The sequence below is a fragment of the Aegilops tauschii genome, chromosome 7 (genome assembly GCF_002575655.3).
Source record: "Aegilops tauschii subsp. strangulata cultivar AL8/78 chromosome 7, Aet v6.0, whole genome shotgun sequence".
Taxonomy (NCBI): domain Eukaryota; kingdom Viridiplantae; phylum Streptophyta; class Magnoliopsida; order Poales; family Poaceae; genus Aegilops; species Aegilops tauschii.
The window spans coordinates 639796072-639816952 of NC_053041.3; the positions used below are offsets into that span (position 1 = coordinate 639796072).

The 20881-nt window shown below is 45.7% G+C and overlaps 4 protein-coding genes across 4 annotated transcripts; 2 read left to right on the forward strand and 2 right to left on the reverse strand.

Annotated features, from left to right (window-relative positions):
* On the forward strand, nt 1–3777 carry LOC109751758 (uncharacterized). The gene is made up of 2 exons (XM_020310642.4): nt 1–3128; nt 3268–3777. The coding sequence occupies exons 1-2, from the start codon at nt 95–97 to the stop codon at nt 3639–3641; spliced, it is 3408 nt and encodes a 1135-aa protein (XP_020166231.2). The 5' UTR covers nt 1–94; the 3' UTR covers nt 3642–3777.
* Nucleotides 3778–6184: 2407 nt separating this feature from the next.
* LOC109751762 (receptor kinase-like protein Xa21) lies at nt 6185–10755 on the forward strand. Its single transcript, XM_020310648.4, has 2 exons — nt 6185–9232; nt 9386–10755. Exons 1-2 carry the CDS (start codon nt 6433–6435, stop codon nt 9799–9801), a joined length of 3216 nt encoding a protein of 1071 aa, XP_020166237.1. The 5' UTR covers nt 6185–6432; the 3' UTR covers nt 9802–10755.
* Nucleotides 10756–11832: 1077 nt separating this feature from the next.
* On the reverse strand, nt 11833–14918 carry LOC109751764 (probable galacturonosyltransferase 3). The gene is made up of 8 exons (XM_020310651.4): nt 14754–14918; nt 14507–14577; nt 14378–14420; nt 14133–14279; nt 13931–14041; nt 13452–13786; nt 12380–13352; nt 11833–12235 (listed from the first exon to the last, which is right to left on the reverse strand). Exons 1-8 carry the CDS (start codon nt 14856–14858, stop codon nt 11957–11959), a joined length of 2064 nt encoding a protein of 687 aa, XP_020166240.1. The 5' UTR covers nt 14859–14918; the 3' UTR covers nt 11833–11956.
* Nucleotides 14919–16705: 1787 nt separating this feature from the next.
* On the reverse strand, nt 16706–20579 carry LOC109751765 (probable serine/threonine-protein kinase PIX13). The gene is made up of 6 exons (XM_020310652.4): nt 20172–20579; nt 19015–19367; nt 18222–18357; nt 17647–17789; nt 17432–17555; nt 16706–17336 (listed from the first exon to the last, which is right to left on the reverse strand). Exons 1-6 carry the CDS (start codon nt 20248–20250, stop codon nt 16921–16923), a joined length of 1251 nt encoding a protein of 416 aa, XP_020166241.1. The 5' UTR covers nt 20251–20579; the 3' UTR covers nt 16706–16920.
* Nucleotides 20580–20881: the final 302 nt, after the last annotated feature.

Sequence of the window (20881 nt, forward strand, 5' to 3'; positions counted from 1 at the left end):
TTACCCTCGGTTCTCATCAGGCAGTATTGATTATTTATTCATTGCGCCCGCGCCTTGATGAATCACTGGGACCTCTTGGATTTCAGCATCATGGATGCATGGGAGTCTGGGGCCAGGTGCAGTTCAGCAGCAAATTAATCAGGGCCAACAAGTCCAGCACACGACAGTTTCAACAAAGGTGCAGGAGTGGTCAAAATCCGGTCTGAGGTCACCAACAGGAAAATGTTGGTGCTGCTACTACTACTTTAATATGGAGAAAGGCTTTGCGGACTCCGTATTTGGAAAGGCAGATCAAGTAGCTCTGATGATCTGTACAAAGGAAAGGAGGAGAGAGCGAAAAGAACCGCCCACAAGAATCAACGCAAGGCAGCAGACCATGCGGTGGATGGGTACGCCGCTGCCACCGCGCCTCGTCGGAATCAGATGGCTTGTGCTTCTCCTGCTCTCTACCATGGGGGAGACGCGCGCGGACGACGGCGATGAGAGAGCTCTCCAAGCTTTCAAGGAAAGGATTTCAGACCATTCCGGGGCGCTGGCCTCCTGGAACCGGAGCATCAGCTACTGCGCCTGGGAGGGCGTCACGTGCAGCCGGCGGCACAGGTCGAGGGTGGTCGCTCTGGACCTCAACTCCCAGGGGCTCGCCGGCACCATCTCCCCTGCCATCGGCAACCTCACATTCCTCCAGATGCTCAACTTAAGCTTCAATCCCTTGTATGGTGAGATACCTCCCAGCATCGGCTCCCTCCGCCGCCTCAAGTACCTTGGGCTGCAAGGGAACATGATCACTGGTGTGATTCCAAGCAACATTAGCCGCTGCACCAGCCTCAGGTTGATGACAATCACCAACAACAAGGGATTACAAGGAAGCATACCTTCTGAGATCGGCAACATGCAGTCACTACATGTTCTACAGCTGTACAACAACAGCCTCACTGGGAATATCCCGTCATCGCTCGGGAATCTCTCCCGGCTGGCCATCTTGTCCCTGGCAGCTAACCATCTTGAGGGATCCATCCCCGAGGGTATTGGGAACAATCCACATCTTGTGTTCCTTCAGCTGGCCATGAACAACCTCTCAGGTTTGTTTCCTCTTTCGTTGTACAACCAGTCATCTCTGTACATGTTTTTTGTGACGGACAACAACCTGCATGGCCGTCTACCAGCTCATCTGGGGAGAAGCCTTCCTAGCATACAACAATTTGGATTTGGGAATAACCGATTCACTGGAGTTGTGCCTCCATCACTGACTAATATCTCCAGACTCCAGCTTTTTGATGTTGCAAATAATGGATTCAGTGGGGTTGTCCCTTCAGACTTGGGAAAATTGCAGTATCTTAGATGGTTTAATCTGGTTGGGAACATGTTTGAGGCAAACAATGAACAAGAATGGCAATTCTTTACTTCTTTGACAAACTGTAGCAGATTGCAACTGATGTCTATAGAACAAAACAGGATCTCGGGACACTTGCCAACCTCATTGTCTAACTTGTCCACAAACATCCAAGAGCTAAATATCTTTGCCAACAATATATCTGGTACCATCCCATCGGATATCGGAAACTTGATAGGTCTGGAGGTGCTTGTTCTTGGCCGCAACTTACTCACTGGGATAATTCCTGAGAGCATAGGGAAGCTTATACACTTGAAGGAGCTATACCTGGGCTACAACAACTTATCAGGATTTATCCCGTCCACCATCGGAAACCTCACTGGTCTGTCTAAGTTTGGTGCAAGCATCAACGGCTTGGAGGGTCCAGTTCCGTCAAGCATCGGAAAATTGACCAAACTTTCACAGCTAGGTCTATCAAGAAACCATCTTAATGGCTCAATTCCAAGTGAAATTATGCAACTACCATCAATGTCAATATATTTGGCTTTGTCTTACAACTTGCTGGAGGGACCTCTTCCTTCAGAGGTTGGTAATTTGGTAAATCTCGGGCAGCTTCTTCTATCCGGGAACAGACTGTCTGGTAAAATACCTGCAACCATTGGTGGCTGTGTAGTCCTGGAAACCCTCTTGATGGATGGCAATTCATTCGAAGGAAACATCCCTCCCAGTTTGAAAAACATCAAAGGGCTTACCATACTGAATTTGACAAACAACAAACTGAACGGCAGCATCCCACACGACCTGAGCAAGATTACAAGCTTGCAGGAACTGTATCTTGCACATAATGATCTATCAGGGCCAATCCCTGAACTCCTAGGTAATTCAACGTCGTTGTTCCACCTCGACATATCCTTCAACAATTTACGAGGTGAAGTACCAAAACAAGGGATTTTCGGGAATTTAACTGGACTATCAATTGTTGGAAATAATGAGTTATGTGGTGGAATACCACAGCTTCAACTGCCAAGATGCCCAAGCTCCAAGAAAAGCTTGCCAAAGTCCCTGAGAATAGTTGTCCCTACAGCAGGAGGTATCCTGGTCTTACTTGCAGCTCTTGCTTTAGCTGTATTTCTGTACAGAAAATTTAGGTCAGGGTTGAGGAAAGAACTACTGTCACCTCAGACGATCATGATTGACCTTCCAATGGTTTCATACAACGACATACTCAAAGCAACAGACGGGTTTTCAGAAGCCAATCTGCTTGGGAAGGGAAGATATGGTACTGTATACAAAGGCACTCTGGAAAATTTTACTGCGGCTGTGAAGGTGTTTAATCTGCAGCAATCTGGATCCTACAAGAGCTTCCTGGATGAATGTAAGGCACTAAGAAGAGTTAGGCACCGTTGCCTTGTAAAGATCATCACATGTTGTTCAAGCATCAACCACCAAGGCCAAGACTTCAGAGCGCTAGTCTTCGAGCTCATGCCCAATTTCAGCTTAGACCGCTGGATCCACCCAGATATTGAAAGCCAAAACAGAATGGGAACACTCAGCCTGTCACAGAGGTTAGATATCGCCGTTGACCTCGTGGATGCTATAGACTATCTTCACAATGGTTGCCAACCTTCCATCATCCATTGCGATCTCAAGCCAAGCAACATTCTTCTCACAGAGGACATGAGGGCTCGTGTTGGGGATTTTGGCATTGCTAGAATTCTAAAAGAAGCTGCAAGCGAAGCCTCTGCAAGTTCCCTTAGCTCCATGGGAATAAGAGGATCCATCGGATATGTTGCTCCAGGTAACTGAATATGCTCCCCCTATGCTTGAAATGAACATTTAATTAGATATATGGTTTTTAAGGCTTAATTAGATATATGTTTATGAAATAACTTCCGTGCATACCTGTTTATACCCCGAATTGTTTCAATCCATTGTAGAATATGGAGAAGGGCTTCCGGTATCTACTTATGGTGATGCGTACAGCCTCGGGATCACCTTGATCGAGATGTTTACTGGAAGGTGTCCGACAGACGACATGTTCAGAGATGGGCTAACCCTGCAACGCTTTGCAGAGGCAGCAGGTCTTCCTGGGAATGTCATGGTGATAGCAGACTCCAACATCTGGCTGCATGATGAAGCAAACAATAGCGCTGATGCAGAACATATAACCAGAGCCAGGGAATGTTTGGCTGCCATCATCCAGCTTGGCATCCTATGCTCAAAGCAATTGCCCAGAGAAAGGATGTCAACAAGTGATGCTGCTGCAGAGATGCATGCTATCAGAGATGCCTACATCAGTAATCAGAGATGAATTGCTGTCAAATCATATAAACAAACCACTACCACATGCCGATTGGGTCCTCTGAATTTATTCTTGAATCTGCAGTATATTGTGATGTAAATTATCAGCTGGTACTGTATTGTTCACTCCATATGCATTAACATTTGTGACAACATTTCGTGTGGCCATGGGTGTAAATAAGACACATATGTTCTCCATCAGTTTATTCAGTCAACCCTTACCTGAATCAATCATCCTCTAACTGTGAGAGACTGCTCATGATTTAATATTTGTTTTTTATGAGTGTATTTTGTTTCTAGGCTACATGGTTCTGAGTTCTGACATTGAGAATGCTCCATTTTCCTCCACATTCTTATGCATAATAACTCCATGCTTATTGGGCCTCTAATCCGTATGGCAGAGCAAAAACAGTTGGGTTTCTTTACTACCTTGTTGAACATTTATTGTTCTGTCGGTCCACCTTCCATAAAACACCCAGTGTATTCTTAGTCAGCAAACGAATGTTTACTATGTTTCGACTTATAAATCACTGTGGGTGTAGTTGATACTACATGAGTAAGAGCTAGATTATTAAGCACAAGAATGTCAATAATATGATGCTGAACTATGTTAGACTCCCTCCTGGTGAAAAACTCATGGTCAAAAGTACCAAAAAAGAATGATAAATATGTCAACATCATCATACTTGGACCAGTAGGCCTTGTACTTGGACATGGCAAGGTCCAGCCAGGGCTTGTAATTCCCGTTGTAATGACATATGTGCATTCTCGATTTCAGCAATGTCAACAGCTGGATCGTAGACAAAGCCCAAGACATGCGAAGTGTGTTCCAATGGATTTGTCAAGCTGTGGAAGGTAATTAGCCTGGAGGCAATGTGCCCAACTTTTGCAACATGACTCAGCTCTTCAAAGTTACTTTTGTTGTTCCAGCCCCCTTTGTTAAAAACTACCCAACACACACTAGAAAAGCAGCCACCTGTTCTTTCCTTCTCCATTCTCAGCATTCTCTTTTCTTACAGAAGGGCATAGAAAAATTTATCCTTGGTTCCTACCTGATTGTTTTATTCATTGCGGCGTACCTTGATGGATGGATCACTGGGACCTCCATGGATATCAGCATCATGGATGCATGGGACCAGGTCAATTTAGCAGCACTTAATCTGGTCAACAAAGGTGCAGGAGTGGTCAAATTCGGTCTGAGGTCACTAACAGGAAAATGTTGGTGCTGCTACTATTTTACTCTGGAGAAAGGCTTTGTGGACACCGTGCCAATTCCGCATTTGGAAAAGCAGATCATGTTGTACCTCAGATGAACTATACCAAGGAAAGGAGTAGAGAGCGAAAAGAACCACACCAAGAACCAACACAACACAGCAGACCATGTGGTGGAGGGGTACGCTGCTGCCACGGCACCTTATGGTGATGTGTACTGCCTCGGGATCAACTTGATCGAGATGTTTACAGGAAGGTGCCCGACAGATGATATGTTCAGAGATGGGTTAACCCTTCAATACTTTGCAGAGGCAGCAGGTCTTTCAGGGAATGTCATGGAGATAGCAGACTCCAACATCTGGCAGCATGATGAAGCAAACAATAGTGCTGATGCAGAACATATAACCAGAGCCAGGGAATGTCTGGCTGCCATAATCCAGCTTGGCATCCTATGCTCAAAGCAATTGCCGAGAAAAAGGATGTCAACAAGTGATGCTGCTGCAGAGATGCATGCCATCAGAGATGCCTACCTCAGTAGTCAGTGAAGTGCTGTTAAATCATATGAAGAAACCAGTACCAAATGCCGATAACCATGGGTTCTCCAAGTATATTTTTGAGATTTGTACTATATTGTGATGTAAAGTCTATCAACTGGTACTGTATTATTCACTTTATACACGTTATCATTTGTGACAGCATTGCTGTGGTCTAGGGTATAAAGAACACAAGAACATATGCCTTCCATCAGTTTATTCCAGTCAACCAATTTCTGAATCAACCAGCCGCTAACTGCAAGGAATGAGTCGCAGCTCGCCTACTGTTTAATCCAAATTTCAGCACTGGCTTTTGTTTCCAAGTTACTTGTGTTGCACTTCCAGCCACTTTTGCTGAAGTATCACCTTCTGTTGGCTCATCAACTACATGCTGGCATGCTGCAACCTCAGGGCTAATTCAAGAGGGGAAACAGGGGTGCTACGTGAGAAGAACAAAACTCAAGAAATGTGTGTGTAAAGTATCCAGTACATCACAAGACATACACCAATTCTCTTTGCAGACTCGGTCTTCCATAGTTAATTCTGTTGCACTTCCAGCCTCTTTTGTTGAATCATCAACTTCACTGGGGAAACTACATGCCACAACTTCAACTTCAGGGCTAGTTCAAAGGGAATGAAACACTGAACTTTCCTTTTCCTTTTAAAAAAATCCAACACGAGCACTTCTTCAACTATGGGTCCCCTAAACTTCAGCCACACATTCCCATCTATACTTGTTTTCTTTTTTTACAAAAAACATAGAAAAATTCAGGCTAATTGGTTCCCATCAGACAGAGACAGTCTTGATTGTTTTATTCATTGCACCCCACTTTGATGAATCACTGGGACCTCCTGGACTACATCACTGGGACCAGGTGCAGCTCAGGAGCAATTAATCAGGGACGGCACGTCAGTTTCAACACAGCTGCATAAGTGGTCAGATTCAGTCCGAGGTCACTAACATCGACAACTTAGTACCGGTACTATTTTAATTTCGCGAAAGGCACACCAACATTGTGCAAATTCTGTATCAGAAGGCTAGAACTTGTAGCTCCAATGTTCCATACCAAGGAAGAGAGAGTGAAAATAACCACGCACAGAACCATGTGGCGGAGGGGTACACCGCTGCCACGGCGCCTCGTCGGAATCAAATGTCTTGTGCTTCTCCTGCTCTCCACCATGGGGGTGACGCGCGCACATGACGGAGATGAGAGCGCTCTCGAAGCATTCAAGGAAAGGATTTCAGACCATTCAAGGGTGCTGTCCTCCTGGAACAGGAGCATCAGCTACTGCGCCTGGGAGGGCGTCACGTGCAGCCAGAGGCACCGATCGAGGGTGGTCGCTCTGGACCTCAACTCCCAGGGGCTCGCCGGCACCATCTCCCCTGCCGTCGGCAACCTCACGTTCCTCCGCACACTCAACTTGAGCCTCAACCCCTTGTACGGCGAGATCCCTCCCAGCATCGGCTCCCTCCGCCGCCTCAGGTACCTTGGCCTGCAAGGGAACATGCTCACCGGTGCGATTCCAAGCAACATTAGCCACTGCAGCAGCCTCAGGAAGATGGTAATTGCTGACAATAAGGGGTTGCAAGGAAGCATACCTTCTGAGATCGGCAACATGCAATCGCTACGTCTTGTACACCTATACAACAACAGCCTCACCGGGACCATCCCGTCGTCACTCGGGAACCTCTCCCAGGTGACTATCTTGTCGCTGGCAGCTAACCATCTCCAGGGATCGATCCCTGAGGGCATTGGGAACATCCCACCTCTCGAGTTCCTTCAGCTGGCCATAAATAACCTCTCAGGTTTGTTTCCTCTTTCGCTGTACAACCAGTCATCTCTGCACAGATTTTATGTGGCGGACAACAACCTGCACGGCCGTCTACCAGCTGATCTGGGGAGAGGCCTTCCAAACATGCAACAGTTTGCGATGGGGGACAATCAATTTACTGGAGTTGTGCCTCCATCACTAACTAATCTCTCCAGACTTCAGGTTTTTGATGCTCCAAATAACGGATTCAGTGGGGTTGTCCCTTCAGAGTTGGGAAGATTGCAGTATCTTAGATGGTTTTGTCTGGATGTGAACAAGTTCGAGGCAAACAATGAGCGAGAATGGCAATTCCTTACTTCTTTGACAAACTGTAGCAGGCTGCGACTGATGTCTATAGAACAAAACAGGTTCTCAGGGCAATTGCCAACCTCAATATCTAACTTATCCACAAACATCCAAGAGCTAAGTATTTTGGCCAACAATATATCTGGTACTATCCCATCAGATATTGGAAATTTCATAGGTCTGGAGGTGCTTCATCTTGGTCACAACTTACTCACCGGGATAATTCCTGATAGCATAGGGAAGCTTACACAATTGAAGGAGCTACACCTGGGCTACAACAACTTATCAGGATCTATCCCGTCCTCCATTGGAAACCTCACCGGTCTGTCTAAGTTTGATGCAAGCTTCAACAGCTTGGAGGGACCAATCCCATCAAGCATCGGAAAATTGACAAAACTTTCACAGCTAGATCTATCGAGAAACCATCTTAATGGCACAATTCCAAGTGAAATTATGCAACTATCATCGATCTCAATATATTTGGCTTTGTCTTACAACTTGCTGAAGGGACCTCTTCCTTCAGAAGTTGGTAAGTTGGTAAATCTCGGGCAGCTTCTTCTATCCGGGAACCAACTGTCTGGTAAAATACCTGCAACCATTGGTGGCTGCATAGTCCTGGAAACCCTCTTAATGGATGGCAATTCATTCCAAGGAAACATCCCTCCCAGTTTGAAGAACATAAAAGGGCTTACTGTGCTGAATTTGACGAACAACAAACTGAATGGAAGCATTCCAGGGGACCTGAGCAATATTACCAGCTTGGAGGAATTGTATCTTGCACATAATGATCTATCAGGGCCAATACCTGAACTCCTAGGTTATTCAACATCGCTGTTCCACCTCGACATATCCTTCAACAATTTACAAGGTGAAGTACCAAAAGAAGGGATTTTCAGGAATTTAACTGGACTATCAATTGTTGGCAACAATGAGTTATGTGGTGGAATAGCACAGCTTCAACTGCCAAAATGCCCAAGCTCCAAGAAAGGCTTGCCAAAGTCTCTGAGAATAGTTGTCCCTACAACAGGAGGTATCCTGGTCTTCCTTGCAGCTCTTGCTTTAGCTGGATTTCTGTACACAAAATTTAAGCCAGGGTTGAGGAAAGAACTACGGTCACCTCAGACGACCAAGATTGACCTTCCAATGGTTTCATACAATGACATACTCAAAGCAACGGATGGGTTTTCAGAAGCCAATCTGCTTGGGAAGGGAAGATATGGTACTGTATACAAAGGTACTCTAGAAAATTTCGCTGCGGCCGTGAAGGTGTTTAATCTGCAGCAATCCGGATCCTACAAAAGCTTCCAGGATGAATGTGAGGCACTAAGAAGAGTTAGGCACCGTTGCCTTGTAAAAATCGTCACGTGCTGTTCAAGCATCAACCACCAAGGCCAAGACTTCAGAGCGCTAGTCTTCGAGCTCATGCCTAATGGCAGCTTAGACCGCTGGATCCACCCAGACATTGAAAGTCAAAACAGAAATGGAACACTCAGCTTGTCACAGAGGTTAGATATCGCTGTTGACCTTGTGGATGCTTTAGACTATCTACACAATGGTTGCCAACCTTCCATCATCCATTGCGATCTCAAGCCAAGCAACATTCTTCTCACTGGTGACATGAGGGCTCGTATTGGGGATTTTGGTATCGCTAGAATTCTTAATGAAGGTGGAAGCGAAGCTTCTGCAAATTCCCTTAGCTCCATCAGAATAAGAGGATCCATTGGATATGTTGCTCCAGGTAACTGAATATGCTCCCCCTATGCTTCACATGATAACACCAGATTAGGTATATGTTCATGAAACAACTTCTGTGCATAACTTCCCCGCAAAAAAAAAAAAAAACCTTCTGTGCATACCTGTTTATACTCCAAATTGTTTCAATCCAATGCAGAATATGGAGAAGGGCTTTCGGTATCAACTTATGGTGATGTGTACAGCCTCGGGATCACCTTGATCGAGATGTTTACCGGAAGGTGCCCGACAGATGATATGTTCAGAGATGGGTTAACCCTGCAATACTTCGCAAAGTCAGGTGGTCTTCCTGGGAATGTCATGGAGATAGCAGACTCCAACATCTGGCTGCATGATGAAGCAAATGATTGCAATGATACAGAACATGTAACTATAGCTGAGGAATGTTTGGCTGCCGTTATCAAGCTTGGTGTCTTATGCTCAAAGCAATTGCCTAGAGAGCGGCTGTCAACAAGTGATGCTGCTGCAGAGATGCATGGCATCAGAGATGCCTACCTCGGTAATAGTGAAGTGATGTCGAACTATATGAAAAAACCACTACCATATGCTGATTAGCATGGGTTCTCCAAATTGATTATTGAAATCTGTAGTTATATTGTGGTGTAAACTCTATCAACTGGTACTGTATTATCCACCTTATACGCGTCATCATTTGTGCCAACATTGGTGTGGTCTAGGGTATAAATAAGACAGACATATGCCCTCCATCAGTTAATTTCAGTCAACCAATTCCTGAATCAACCAGGCTCTGCAAGAGAAGAGTCGCGGCTCAGGGTGACTTTTGTTTCTAAGCTGCATGTGGTTCTGAGATTGAGAATTCCTCATTTGGTTTCACATTCTTAAGCATGATTACTCCATTCTTAATTGGGCCTATAACTCATAGCAGAGCATACACATTTGAATTTCTTTATTATCTTCTTGAACAATTACTTTTTGTCAATTCATATTCCATAGAATATCTAGTGTACCCTTGAGCAAATAAAAGAAAATATTTACTAAAAACAACAATGATAAGAATATTTACTAACTATTCATCACTGTACACAGTACACACAGTTGATACATAAGTAATAGCCCCTGTTCAAGGATTCGTCCGATTAATCTCTACTCGTACGGTCAGCGAGTAGCCGGTAAACTGATAAATCAGCCGATTAATTGATTAACTTGCCGATTAGCCTATTAATCCCCTACTCGCCAGCCAAACGAGCAGTTACCAGGTAACAATTTCCTCAACAATGGTAATAGCTAGATTATTAAGCGCAAGAATGACAAGACTATGAAGCTAAACTACTCTACCTAACTCCCTCCTGGTGAAAAACATGCCAAAACATACCGAATGTGTGAGCTGTCAATATCGACATACTTGGACCAGTATGCCTTGTACTTGGAGATGGGTTAAACCCTGCAATACTTTGCACATGCAGCAAGTCTTCCTGCGAATGTCATGAAAATAGCAGATTCCAACATCTGGCTGCATGATGAAGCAAACAATAGCACTAATACAGAAAATATAACCAGAGACCAGGAATGTTTGGCTGCCATCATCCAGCTTGGTGTCCTATGCTCAAACAACTGCCTAGAAAAAGAATGTCAACAAGTGACGCTGCTGCAGAGATGCATGCTATCAGAGACACCTACCTCAGTAATCAGTGATTAATTCATGTCAAATCATATGAACAAACCACTACCACATGCCGATTAACAAGGGTTCTCTGGATTTATTCTTGAATCGGTAGTATATTGTGATTCAAACTATGAGCTGGTACATTAACCAACAAAAAATATCACTACCAGATGAGGTGAAAAAAGGTGCTACATGTGAAGAAAAAACTCAATTAAAATGGGTGCTGTAAAAAGGTTCTACATGGGCACATCACTAGACATAACTGAGTCAGTTCTCCAGAGTTACCTTTTGTTGCATTTCCAGCCCCCTTTGTTGAAGCACTATCCCTCGTTGACTCAGCTTCTTGCTGCAACTTCAGGTTCAGTGCTACTTCAAAGGGAAGAACTTCAGGTTCAGTTCTAGTATTCATAGGGAATGAGCACTGAACCTTCCTTTTTCCCTAAAAAAAATCCAGCACAAGCTCTACGCAAACAGCCACCTGTTCATTCTCCACTCTCAGCTTCTCTTTTCTTCTTACAGAAGGCATAGAAAAATTACTCCATTTGTTTCCACATTCTTACGCATAATTACTCCATACTTATTGGGCCTGTAATTCATATACTCCCTCCGTCCGGAAATACTTGTCATCAAAATGGATAAAAGGGGACGTATCTAGACGTATTTTAGTTCTAGATACATCTCTTTTTATCCATTTAGATGGCAAGTATTTTCGGACGGAGGGAGTACCAGATAATAAACAGTTGGGTTTCTTTATTACCTTGTTGAACATTTACTGTTCTTTCAATTCATTTTTGTATCCTTGAATGAGCAGAAGAATATTTACTATGCTGTGACTTACAAATCACTGTGCATGTAGTTGATACATGAGAAAAAGCTACTCCCTCCGTCCCATAATGTAAGATGTTTTTTGACACTAGTGTAGTGTTAAAAAACGTCTTACATTATGGGATGGAGGGAGTAGATTATTAAGCACAAGAATGACAAGATTATGATGCCGAACAATGTTAGACATATCACTGCTCTACCTAACTCGCTCCTGGTGAAAAACTCGTGGCACAAAAGTACCAAAACAGAATGATACATATGTCATTGTTTGCTTGCGTAGCAATGCCGAATGTGCGAGCTGTCAACATCGACATACTTGGACCAGTAGGCCTTGTACTTGGAAACGGCAAGGTCCAGCCAGGGCTTGTAATTCCCATTATAGTGAACTACCGCTGCATTCTCGATTTCAGTAATGTCAACAGCAGGATCATAGCCAAGGCCCAAGACATGCCAAGTGTGATCCAATGGGTGTGTCAAATTGTAGAATGTAATTAGTCCTGGAGGTAATGTGCCCAGCTTCCACAACTTGCGATCCTCATTCTGCAAAACAGCTTCTAATAGTAAGTGAAACCAATAAAAGCTACTGACAAGCAATTGTTGTAAGATGATAGCGTAGACATAACATACACAGTGGGATAAATGTAGTTCAACAATATAACAATACTTTTTTTGCTCCTTACTTACCAAATTTTGCCAATAATGGTATATTCCAGTGATGTTTCGCTTCTTCCACTCCTTCAGGTCAAACATGTTCATTCCAAAAGCCCAACCACAAGCACGTGGATCAAAATTCTCAGAGATCTTAGGGTGTGAGAAGTTTAGATAAGTGTCGAAGCGATGGAAACTTTCTTTGCAGGTTTCAACAGCACCATTTACCATCCCTTTAAGATCAACATCCCAGAGGGGTGTCAAGTCCTTCTGCACAACAACATCATCATCAAGAAACAGTATCTTGTCAAGCTTGGGATGTATCTCTGGCATGTAGAACCTTAGATGGTTGAGCATAGACAAATATTTTGGGTTCCTGTACTTCAGATTTTCAGTCCCATCAGAGAGTGATGACGGGTCATGTGCTTTAAAGTAAAATTCCTTGAGACGAGCTGACTCAAGTTGCCGCATAACCAAACAATAAGACGAATTGAGCCACTTGAAATTGTCAATGTTCTCCACATGGACAGTAGCAGGGCGGGGAGAATGACTGATGAACCACATCTTCATAGCTGCAAAATTAAGCTTGTCAGTGACGATGTGGAACACATGCTTATTTGGCTCCTTGGCATTTGTCACGGTTGATCTGACAACTACTGAGGCTGCAAGGACATTATCAGAAAATATAGCATAGTGATAGAGTGACCGATCCTCGAGCTTTGCTTTATCTTCTTCGTCCTTCAAAGCAGCAGCTTGAAAATACTCCTTGATCACACCATCACGGAGATGATAATCGGTTATCAACTGCATATGTAGGCAGTGCAAGGGCATGGGAACCGTCTTTGCAGCATGCTGAACCAGGAATGTGTTTTGCTTTTTCGCAGTGTCGATATTAAGTTCCGCGGACTGCAGCATAACACGCAATCTTCTGGATACTTCATCAGAGTTGTACAGAACATCTCTAGCTGACGACAATACATGCCCCATTGCTTTTGCTCTCTCTAAAGCGCTGCAGAACAAGAGAGGGGGATATATACATCATTCCATGCCAATGCGAACAAGAAACTGAAGAAAAGTCTGAAATTTTCAGAGGTGTTAAATGAAGTACCTTGAATCCAGTTCACTGTCCATATGTGCATCTCCAATAGCTGCTTTGCTTTCTTTTATGCACTTCATGAGTGATGCAAACAAGTCGGTCTCATTCTGGGAACGTGCAATGGTGGCGTACACCTTTGCCATTATTATCTGATCTATCATGAGCTTCACCGTGGAGTCTGTATTTGTGTGGTGGAACTCCTGCCTCCATATATTGTAACTGACTTTCACTTTATTATCAAAGTTCCTCGAGCTGTTTGTGGCTGCGTTTCGCAGCTGGAGCTCGGCCTCCTTGTCCATCTGAAGCAACTCTTGAATCCGCTGCTGCTTTCTTCTACGTCGAAATACCTGCAGGAACCGTGATGTTTACAACAAGGCGACAGCAATGAATAAGAACTGACAAATTAGGGAGTGAACCAAAAACATTTGCAACGCAAAGATGAATATCCACCATCTTACAAAACAACTATGTAAGACAAATAAATGTTTGACCTCTCGCTTTAGTTTTATCGGGTCGGGTCTTTGGGTTGCCGAAACCGCTGCACTTGAAAGATTGTTGGCTTCTGATCCAGTGTCCAGTGGCTGCTCCTCTGCGGTCTCTTTCTACCATAACAGAAGAAGTCGCTGAGAGTTAGAAACTAAAAATAGTTTTTCAATTTATATTCACGACGAAACATGTTTGTTCACGACATACAATTTCGGCAAGCGGCTGGCTATCTCTTGGCAGCAGAGGGTTCTCCCAGATAGAGGACGACATGAATTCCCTGGCGGTGACCTTGAACAGCTTGATCCTGCCATCCTGGTCCGTGTACGCAATGGTCTTGTTGAAATCCTCCACATCCTGCCCAAGCAAACATAACCCCACATTGTTTCACATTGCACAATCACACACATGGTTCCAAAGATTCTCCTGGCCTGAGAAGTCAGGTACAGTATAACCTGCAAATCGCCGCACCCTGGGCAGCTCCGGGCCTCCCGCGCGCTGGAAATTGAAGGCAGCATCAGAATTAGAGAATTTCAAGCGCAGGGCGGGCATCGGAACGGAGAGGCGGCGGCGGCGGTACTTACGCTAGGTGGCGGTGGTCGGAGAAGAGCCGCCGCGACACCGCCGATCTGACCGAGGGGACGTGGACGACGACCTGCGGGGCCGGAGCGGGAGGAACGGTCAGAAGCGAGGAAGGAAGGAGGGAAAGAACCCCTTTTTTTCCGCCGGCTCGTGCTGCGCCGCCGCATTCCGCCATTGCGGCCGGCGAGGGCAGGCGATAGGAGTGTGCGTTGGGGTGGGTGAGTGGTGCGGACGGGAGGGGAGGGGTACCTGGAAGGAGAGGAAGAGGAGGAGCAGGAGGAGCGCGACGAGGCCGGAGCGCCGCCGCCACGCCGCCGCCGACGAGGGGTGGGGGGACAGGGAGGGGAACGCCATGGAGGTGGGGTGGTGGTGGTGGGGCCGGTGGCGATTTTTCGGGGGACGAATAGCCGGGTGGCGCTAGCGGGAGCAGGGCGGCCGTTTTTCCGTTCGGATCGCAACGGGAATGAAGGGGAAACTGTTACGGCCACATGTGGTGGTACACCCAAGGCAGCGGGGGTGATGAAGAACTTTATTACTACTAGTAGTACTACGAGTAGTTTTTAATTTTGAGATTCATGGGTGGATAAAAAAATGCGAGTAAAACCACAATTGCATAGTAAGAACCAAAAGTTCAACCTTTCACGGAAAGATCGAGGGCGAAGCCAAGATAATCCTTTTCGGCTAACAGGGGGTTGGAGGGCATGCCCCAACCTCAACCTCTTCTCGTGCTCATGCTTCGTGATTGCAGACAACTGCACGATCTTGGTCTCGCAGCTCCACATGTCAACTTTTCCTCAAAAAAAAAAACTCCACATGTCAACTTTGTCTTTCCGGTCCAAAAGAGGGTTGCTTGCTTTCATAAAGATTGTTCTTTCACTGTACAAAGCGTGGTATTGTTGTCAACTAGTGGTTTGGCGTCGAGTTTTCCCTCAACCCTCGTTCCCGTCGGCCGATGATTGGTGGAATGTGAGGATATATACACCCTTGGACCACAATCAACGTGTATGTCATGTTGAGTGTGTGGAAGGAAAGGAACATGCATGACTTCAGCATACTTGGGTTAATCTATTGGGGGGTTGCAAAATACTTTTGCCTTAAATTAAGGAGATAATTTTTTTTACTTGGAGTATGTAGAGCGCCATTTGGGCTTGGTTGTTTCACCAAAAACAAGCTCATATGTTAATTTAACTCTATTTCCTAATTGAAAGAGAGCATTCTGCAAATTCCTTGGAAAGAATATAAACATCGGACTCTACTTCGGCGGCACAATCTTTGTTTTATTAGAATACAGAATATTAACCATGTAGAGGGTGGACAAATATCTCCTGCAGTGATGACACACACAGGTAGGTATAGTTCCAACAAAGCTCCAACTTTTTTGACCGGCCATTCCCCTAGTGCAGTATCATATTCTCAGTTTTATTTTACTGCAAGGAAGGCATCAAAGCATGATTTGATCCTCTAAGCGTCCTCAAATCATTTCAATCCACTGAAGAAAGCTCCTTATTTGATAATAAGATTGGCTTTGTTAGTGAGCTTCCCACTAGGAGCAAACAAGTAAAAGGGAAAGTGAAAGGGTGCCTAAATTGTTCTGAAGAACTTTGGTTCAGTCTAGCACTTTAACCAGCTTCATCCAGGGGTAATCTGTAGAAGCTAGCAGAAAGTAAAAGTCCACCATCACTTTCTGCCTCATGATTCGAAGAAATGTTTTTTCGGCAACGAAAATAAATCTTGACCGCATCAGAAATATCCTGCCAGAAAATGTTAAAACGCCCCTTTTCGATAAAAAAAAAGGTGAAAGCAAGATTGTTAAGATCTTTTTTTTTAACCTAGATTGCTAAGATCTTTCAGGTAATGATTCAAAGGTTTGCTTTCTTCAGAGCAGTAAAATGTACAGAACTTCAGCACTTGAACAGAACCATGTTGGAAAGTCCACAATCACTTTTTCTGTCTCATGATTTTCAGCAACTAAACTAAAACATCCAACCAGAAATGTTCGATGAAAGGAAAAATAAATTGGTGAAATCTTTCTGGTAATGAGTCAAATGTTTGCTTTCTTCGGAGCCGAAGATGCATGGAATTTCAGCACTTGTACAGAAGCATGTTGTTGGCAAGACCCAGAAAAGGGAGGCATTATATAACTGATAATGTCTGAATGCTGTTCTTAGTGCAACCTGATGCAATGCAACCAACCCATGGCATTTCAGTGGAAAAAATCATTGAATTCATGCGTACGAGTATGGCAACAGCTAAATATCTCCGTATGTCGCTACACTATTACAATGACCGTCATGATCGGCGCAAACTTCGTCATGACAACAGAAAACAATGGTGTGGTGGTGGTGGTCTACCTTTACATTCTCCAAATTTAAATCAGTTACATGGTTACATATCCTATAGACACTCCTGATCATGATCATCTGCCCCTAGAGTTGGTCCTAGCGCCGTCACTCCTTGGCGAGTTCCCCCGGCCACGCGGCATCGACGGGCTGTCTCGCCGAGCCTCCCTCGACTTGGACTTGCTCTTCATCGCCTCGATCTGCTCGAGCGCCTCGACGACCTCCTTCATGGATGGCCGGCTCTTGGGCTCGCCGGCCAGGCACTTGAGAGTGAGCTGAGCGGCGCGGAAGGCCCCTCTGGCATGGTACTGCCCCTCGAGCCGGCTGTCCATCAGCTGGGTCAGCCTCCTCCGGTCCGACAGGAGCGGCTTCGCCCAGTTCACCAGGTTGAGCTTCTCGCTGGGGCGGCTCGGGTCCAGCGCTCTCAGGCCACAGAGCATCTCGAGTAGCACGACGCCGAAGCCGTACACGTCACTCTTCACATATAGGTGGCCTAGCATGACAGGTGGTCAGTGTTAAGTAACCGGTGCTATGAACAGATGATGCACAGTGTTAGTTTGCAATGTGACTGTTAACTGACAAACATACCGGTAGAAACATACTCCGGAGCGGCATACCCGTACGTGCCCATGACCCGTGTCGTCACATGAGACTCCCCATCATCTGGGCCATGCTTGGCCAATCCAAAATCTGAGAGCTTCGGGTTGAAGTGCTGAACATGACATGGTTGCAGGGTGATCAGGGTATTATTCAGGGACTAAAGTTTGTCGCTAATATATAGGATATTCATCAATAGTGCATACTGAATCTAGTAGGATATTGGACGCCTTGAAGTCCCGGTAGATAATCTGCCTTTCGGACGAATGAAGGAAGGCGAGGCCACGGGCTGCACCGATGAGAATCTTCAGCCTGAGGCTCCAAGGCAGTGGCTCATAGATGGCCCCTCCTGATAACATCAATGAATTAGTACCACGACCGAGCTAAATGGTAAATTTGATCTCAAATAATCTTTGACAGCTAAGCAAAAAGCAGAGCAGGGGGAAAAAATCCAAGCCCTACTTTTGACCCTCCATTGCAAATTGACCTGGCAAGAATGATGGAAGGCAGCAGCAGCAGCAAGAATTTGGCTAGGTTCAGACAATTTAGTGGATGCTCGTGCCCTTGAAAAGTGCTAGTCGTTAGTTGTATAGCACTATGGACTATGGTGCTTGATATATAATATGCGACGAAAACGATGTTGCAGTTTCACCAGCATCTGCAAGGCGTGCTACTTTGTGGACTAAGTTGGCATAAAGAGGAAAAACAGATTGACAAAAGGAGAACTGTTTCAGATATTTATCGTTTGAAAAAGGCCGTCTGCTGCCGAAAGAAGACTCACTTCTGAAGAGGTGGTTCTCCAAGCTCCCCTTGGCCATGAACTCGTACACGAGTAGTAGCTCGTTGTCCTCCATGCAGTACCCCAACAGTTTGACGAGGTTGGGGTGCGAAATTCTCCCAAGGAAATTCACTTCAGACTGCATCAAAAGGATATAGTAATTCCTTTTCAGAGAAATGCGTAATGAACATCTTAGAAATCTGCTACTGCTTCCAGAATTAGCAATAAATAGATAGCTAAATAAAATGAAAGCAACAGCCACAATACAAATTCCTAGTGTCTGCCAATAAGCAGTACCGGTACTTGTCAAGAATAGCATAAATATGAAGTGGCCAATAACCAGTGAGAGCAGAGTATTGGAATATGCACAAAAACACATAGGGATAATCTAAGAGAGTGGTACTACTTATAGCAATAAAAAATGAAACATGGAAATCCTATTTTGCCAATAATTAGTAACAGTACTTGCCAACAAGTCCATAACTATTTTAATATTTTTCAATGACTAGTGAGATAATTGTATTGGAGTATACACAAAAAACAAGAAACCAGAGTAGTGTGGCAAATAATGCAAAGGTTCAGCATTCTCCACTTGGCCAAAAGCATGCAAATGTGGCAATTGCAACTTGAGCAGAACTTCAAGGCAACACTATCACTAACTTCTAACGATTGTAGGAAAACTGAAATCTGCCTAAGAACTGAAAGCACCATTTTTATAAAAAAAAATCGTATCACTGAAATTCGTGAAAGTAGAAAACAAATATAAAGGTAACCGATTCATCAGGATCACAATCACCTGCCATTGCTCCATCCCCTGCACGCTCTCGGGGTTGAGCTTCTTGACGGCGACGACCATGGCGGTGCTGCCCTTGGCCGGGTTCACGTCGATCCACCCCTTGTAGACCTTCCCGAAGCCGCCCTCGCCGAGCACCGTCTCGGGCTTGAAGTTCTTGCAGGCGCCCCTGAGCTCGGCGAAGGTGAATATCCTGAGGTTCGGGGACTCGAGGATGTGGCCGTCCTCCACGTAGCCATCGTCGGTGCTGCCCCCGCTGACCGTCGACGCCATGAATGTGCTGGTGCTGACCGTCGACAGCTTCCCCGTTGTGGCGGTGGTGGAGGAGCTCGTGGTCCTCTTGGACGCAGACATCCCTATGAAGCATAATAATTAGCAAATGTGAGGTGCTGAGTTGACTGGAAACTACTGTAAATTGCAGTGCTCTTTCTTGTGTTCTGTAGATTTATCAATGCATTTGATGGTGTGTGTTAAAAAGATTGAAGTAAACAAGTTGAGGAAACTGAATTAAGATCATTTTGGGCATACTAGTTTTTAAGTGGTTGTTCATGGAAGAAGGGGAAAGAAATGAAGTGAAGGCATAGAGGACACAGCAACTAAATCTGGCACACAACTTGTGCAGAAAAATTGTGCACTTGGTGGTGGTTGGCACGCAGCAATCAACAGAATTGATTTCAAGAGCAGGGTTCAATTCACTGCAGCCACAAGTTGACCCAGTTGGCCCGTACACACATGATCATATATTGGTGAAGTATATGCGCTCCAATACAGTAGTGGCAGCATGGAGAGGACAAGTACTACTAGTACGACATGGACAAATCAATGAAGAAGAGAGATGTATATTCTGCAGCAGTGTTTATGGAATATTACAGTTGAAATCATCAAGAATGCACAAGGCCACCCCAAAACAAAAACTACGAGGGGATTAGGAGAAAAATAAACTCCAACTGCGTATTAGTTAGTCAAGGGTGCCATCAAGTTGGCCACAGATATTGCTGTAGAACAAAATTAAAAAATTGACCACATAGATTTGTGAAGATCTCAATCTCAGTAGAGGCCTCAACAAGCCCAGAGACTAAGATAAAATATTCCTCTCACATGGAAGGGGGGCAGTAATAAGACAAGATAAAATGAATCGGCGGTTAGCATCCGAGCGGTACCTGCGGGATTGGCGGCGGCGGCCTTGGCGCCCCAGCCCCACGGGATGAGGCCGTCCATGGCGCTGGCGCAGTTCCCCATCGCCCGCGGAGGGAGGGTCAGGGCCAGGCGGCCCGCCGTGCGCGACGGGGAAGCTGCCGGCGACCCTGCAGCAACCAACCGCCCTGAGCAGAGCGCGCCAAGAAGTTCCAATCCGGCCGGCCGTGGGAGCAAGCAAGCGCGAGGAAGAAGAAGCCAAGGAGGAGAAGGGAAGGTGGAGCGAAGCGGCGAGGAAGGGGGGAGGAAGCTGTGCTGGGGCGACGACGACGACGAAGGGGAAGAAGAACCACCGGCGAGCGAGGAGGGGGGAGGGAGTTGCTCCACTCAGTTTCTTGATTTCTTCTTCCCCTCTCCCTTCACTTTCGGACGACGAGAAAAATATATACTCTGCCCCGCCGAATTTCTCCGCGCCCGCGACGACGAGTGGGGCACGCCCGCCCCCGCCGCTGGCGCGTGGGGCCCCGAGAGCGCTGCGGTGGTACGTGCCGTCTCCTGGGTCAACGGGGTCAACGGCCGGCGAGGCTGCTCCCGGTCGTATGCGCCCCGTATGATAATAGTGGCAGTTTTCCGTCGTGTGTAACTCGGGCTGGCGACCGCCGACCAACGACAACGAACCCCGTCGTGGTTTCCGGCGAGCTAGGGGGTCATCGATCGACCAAACGTCCTACGGTCC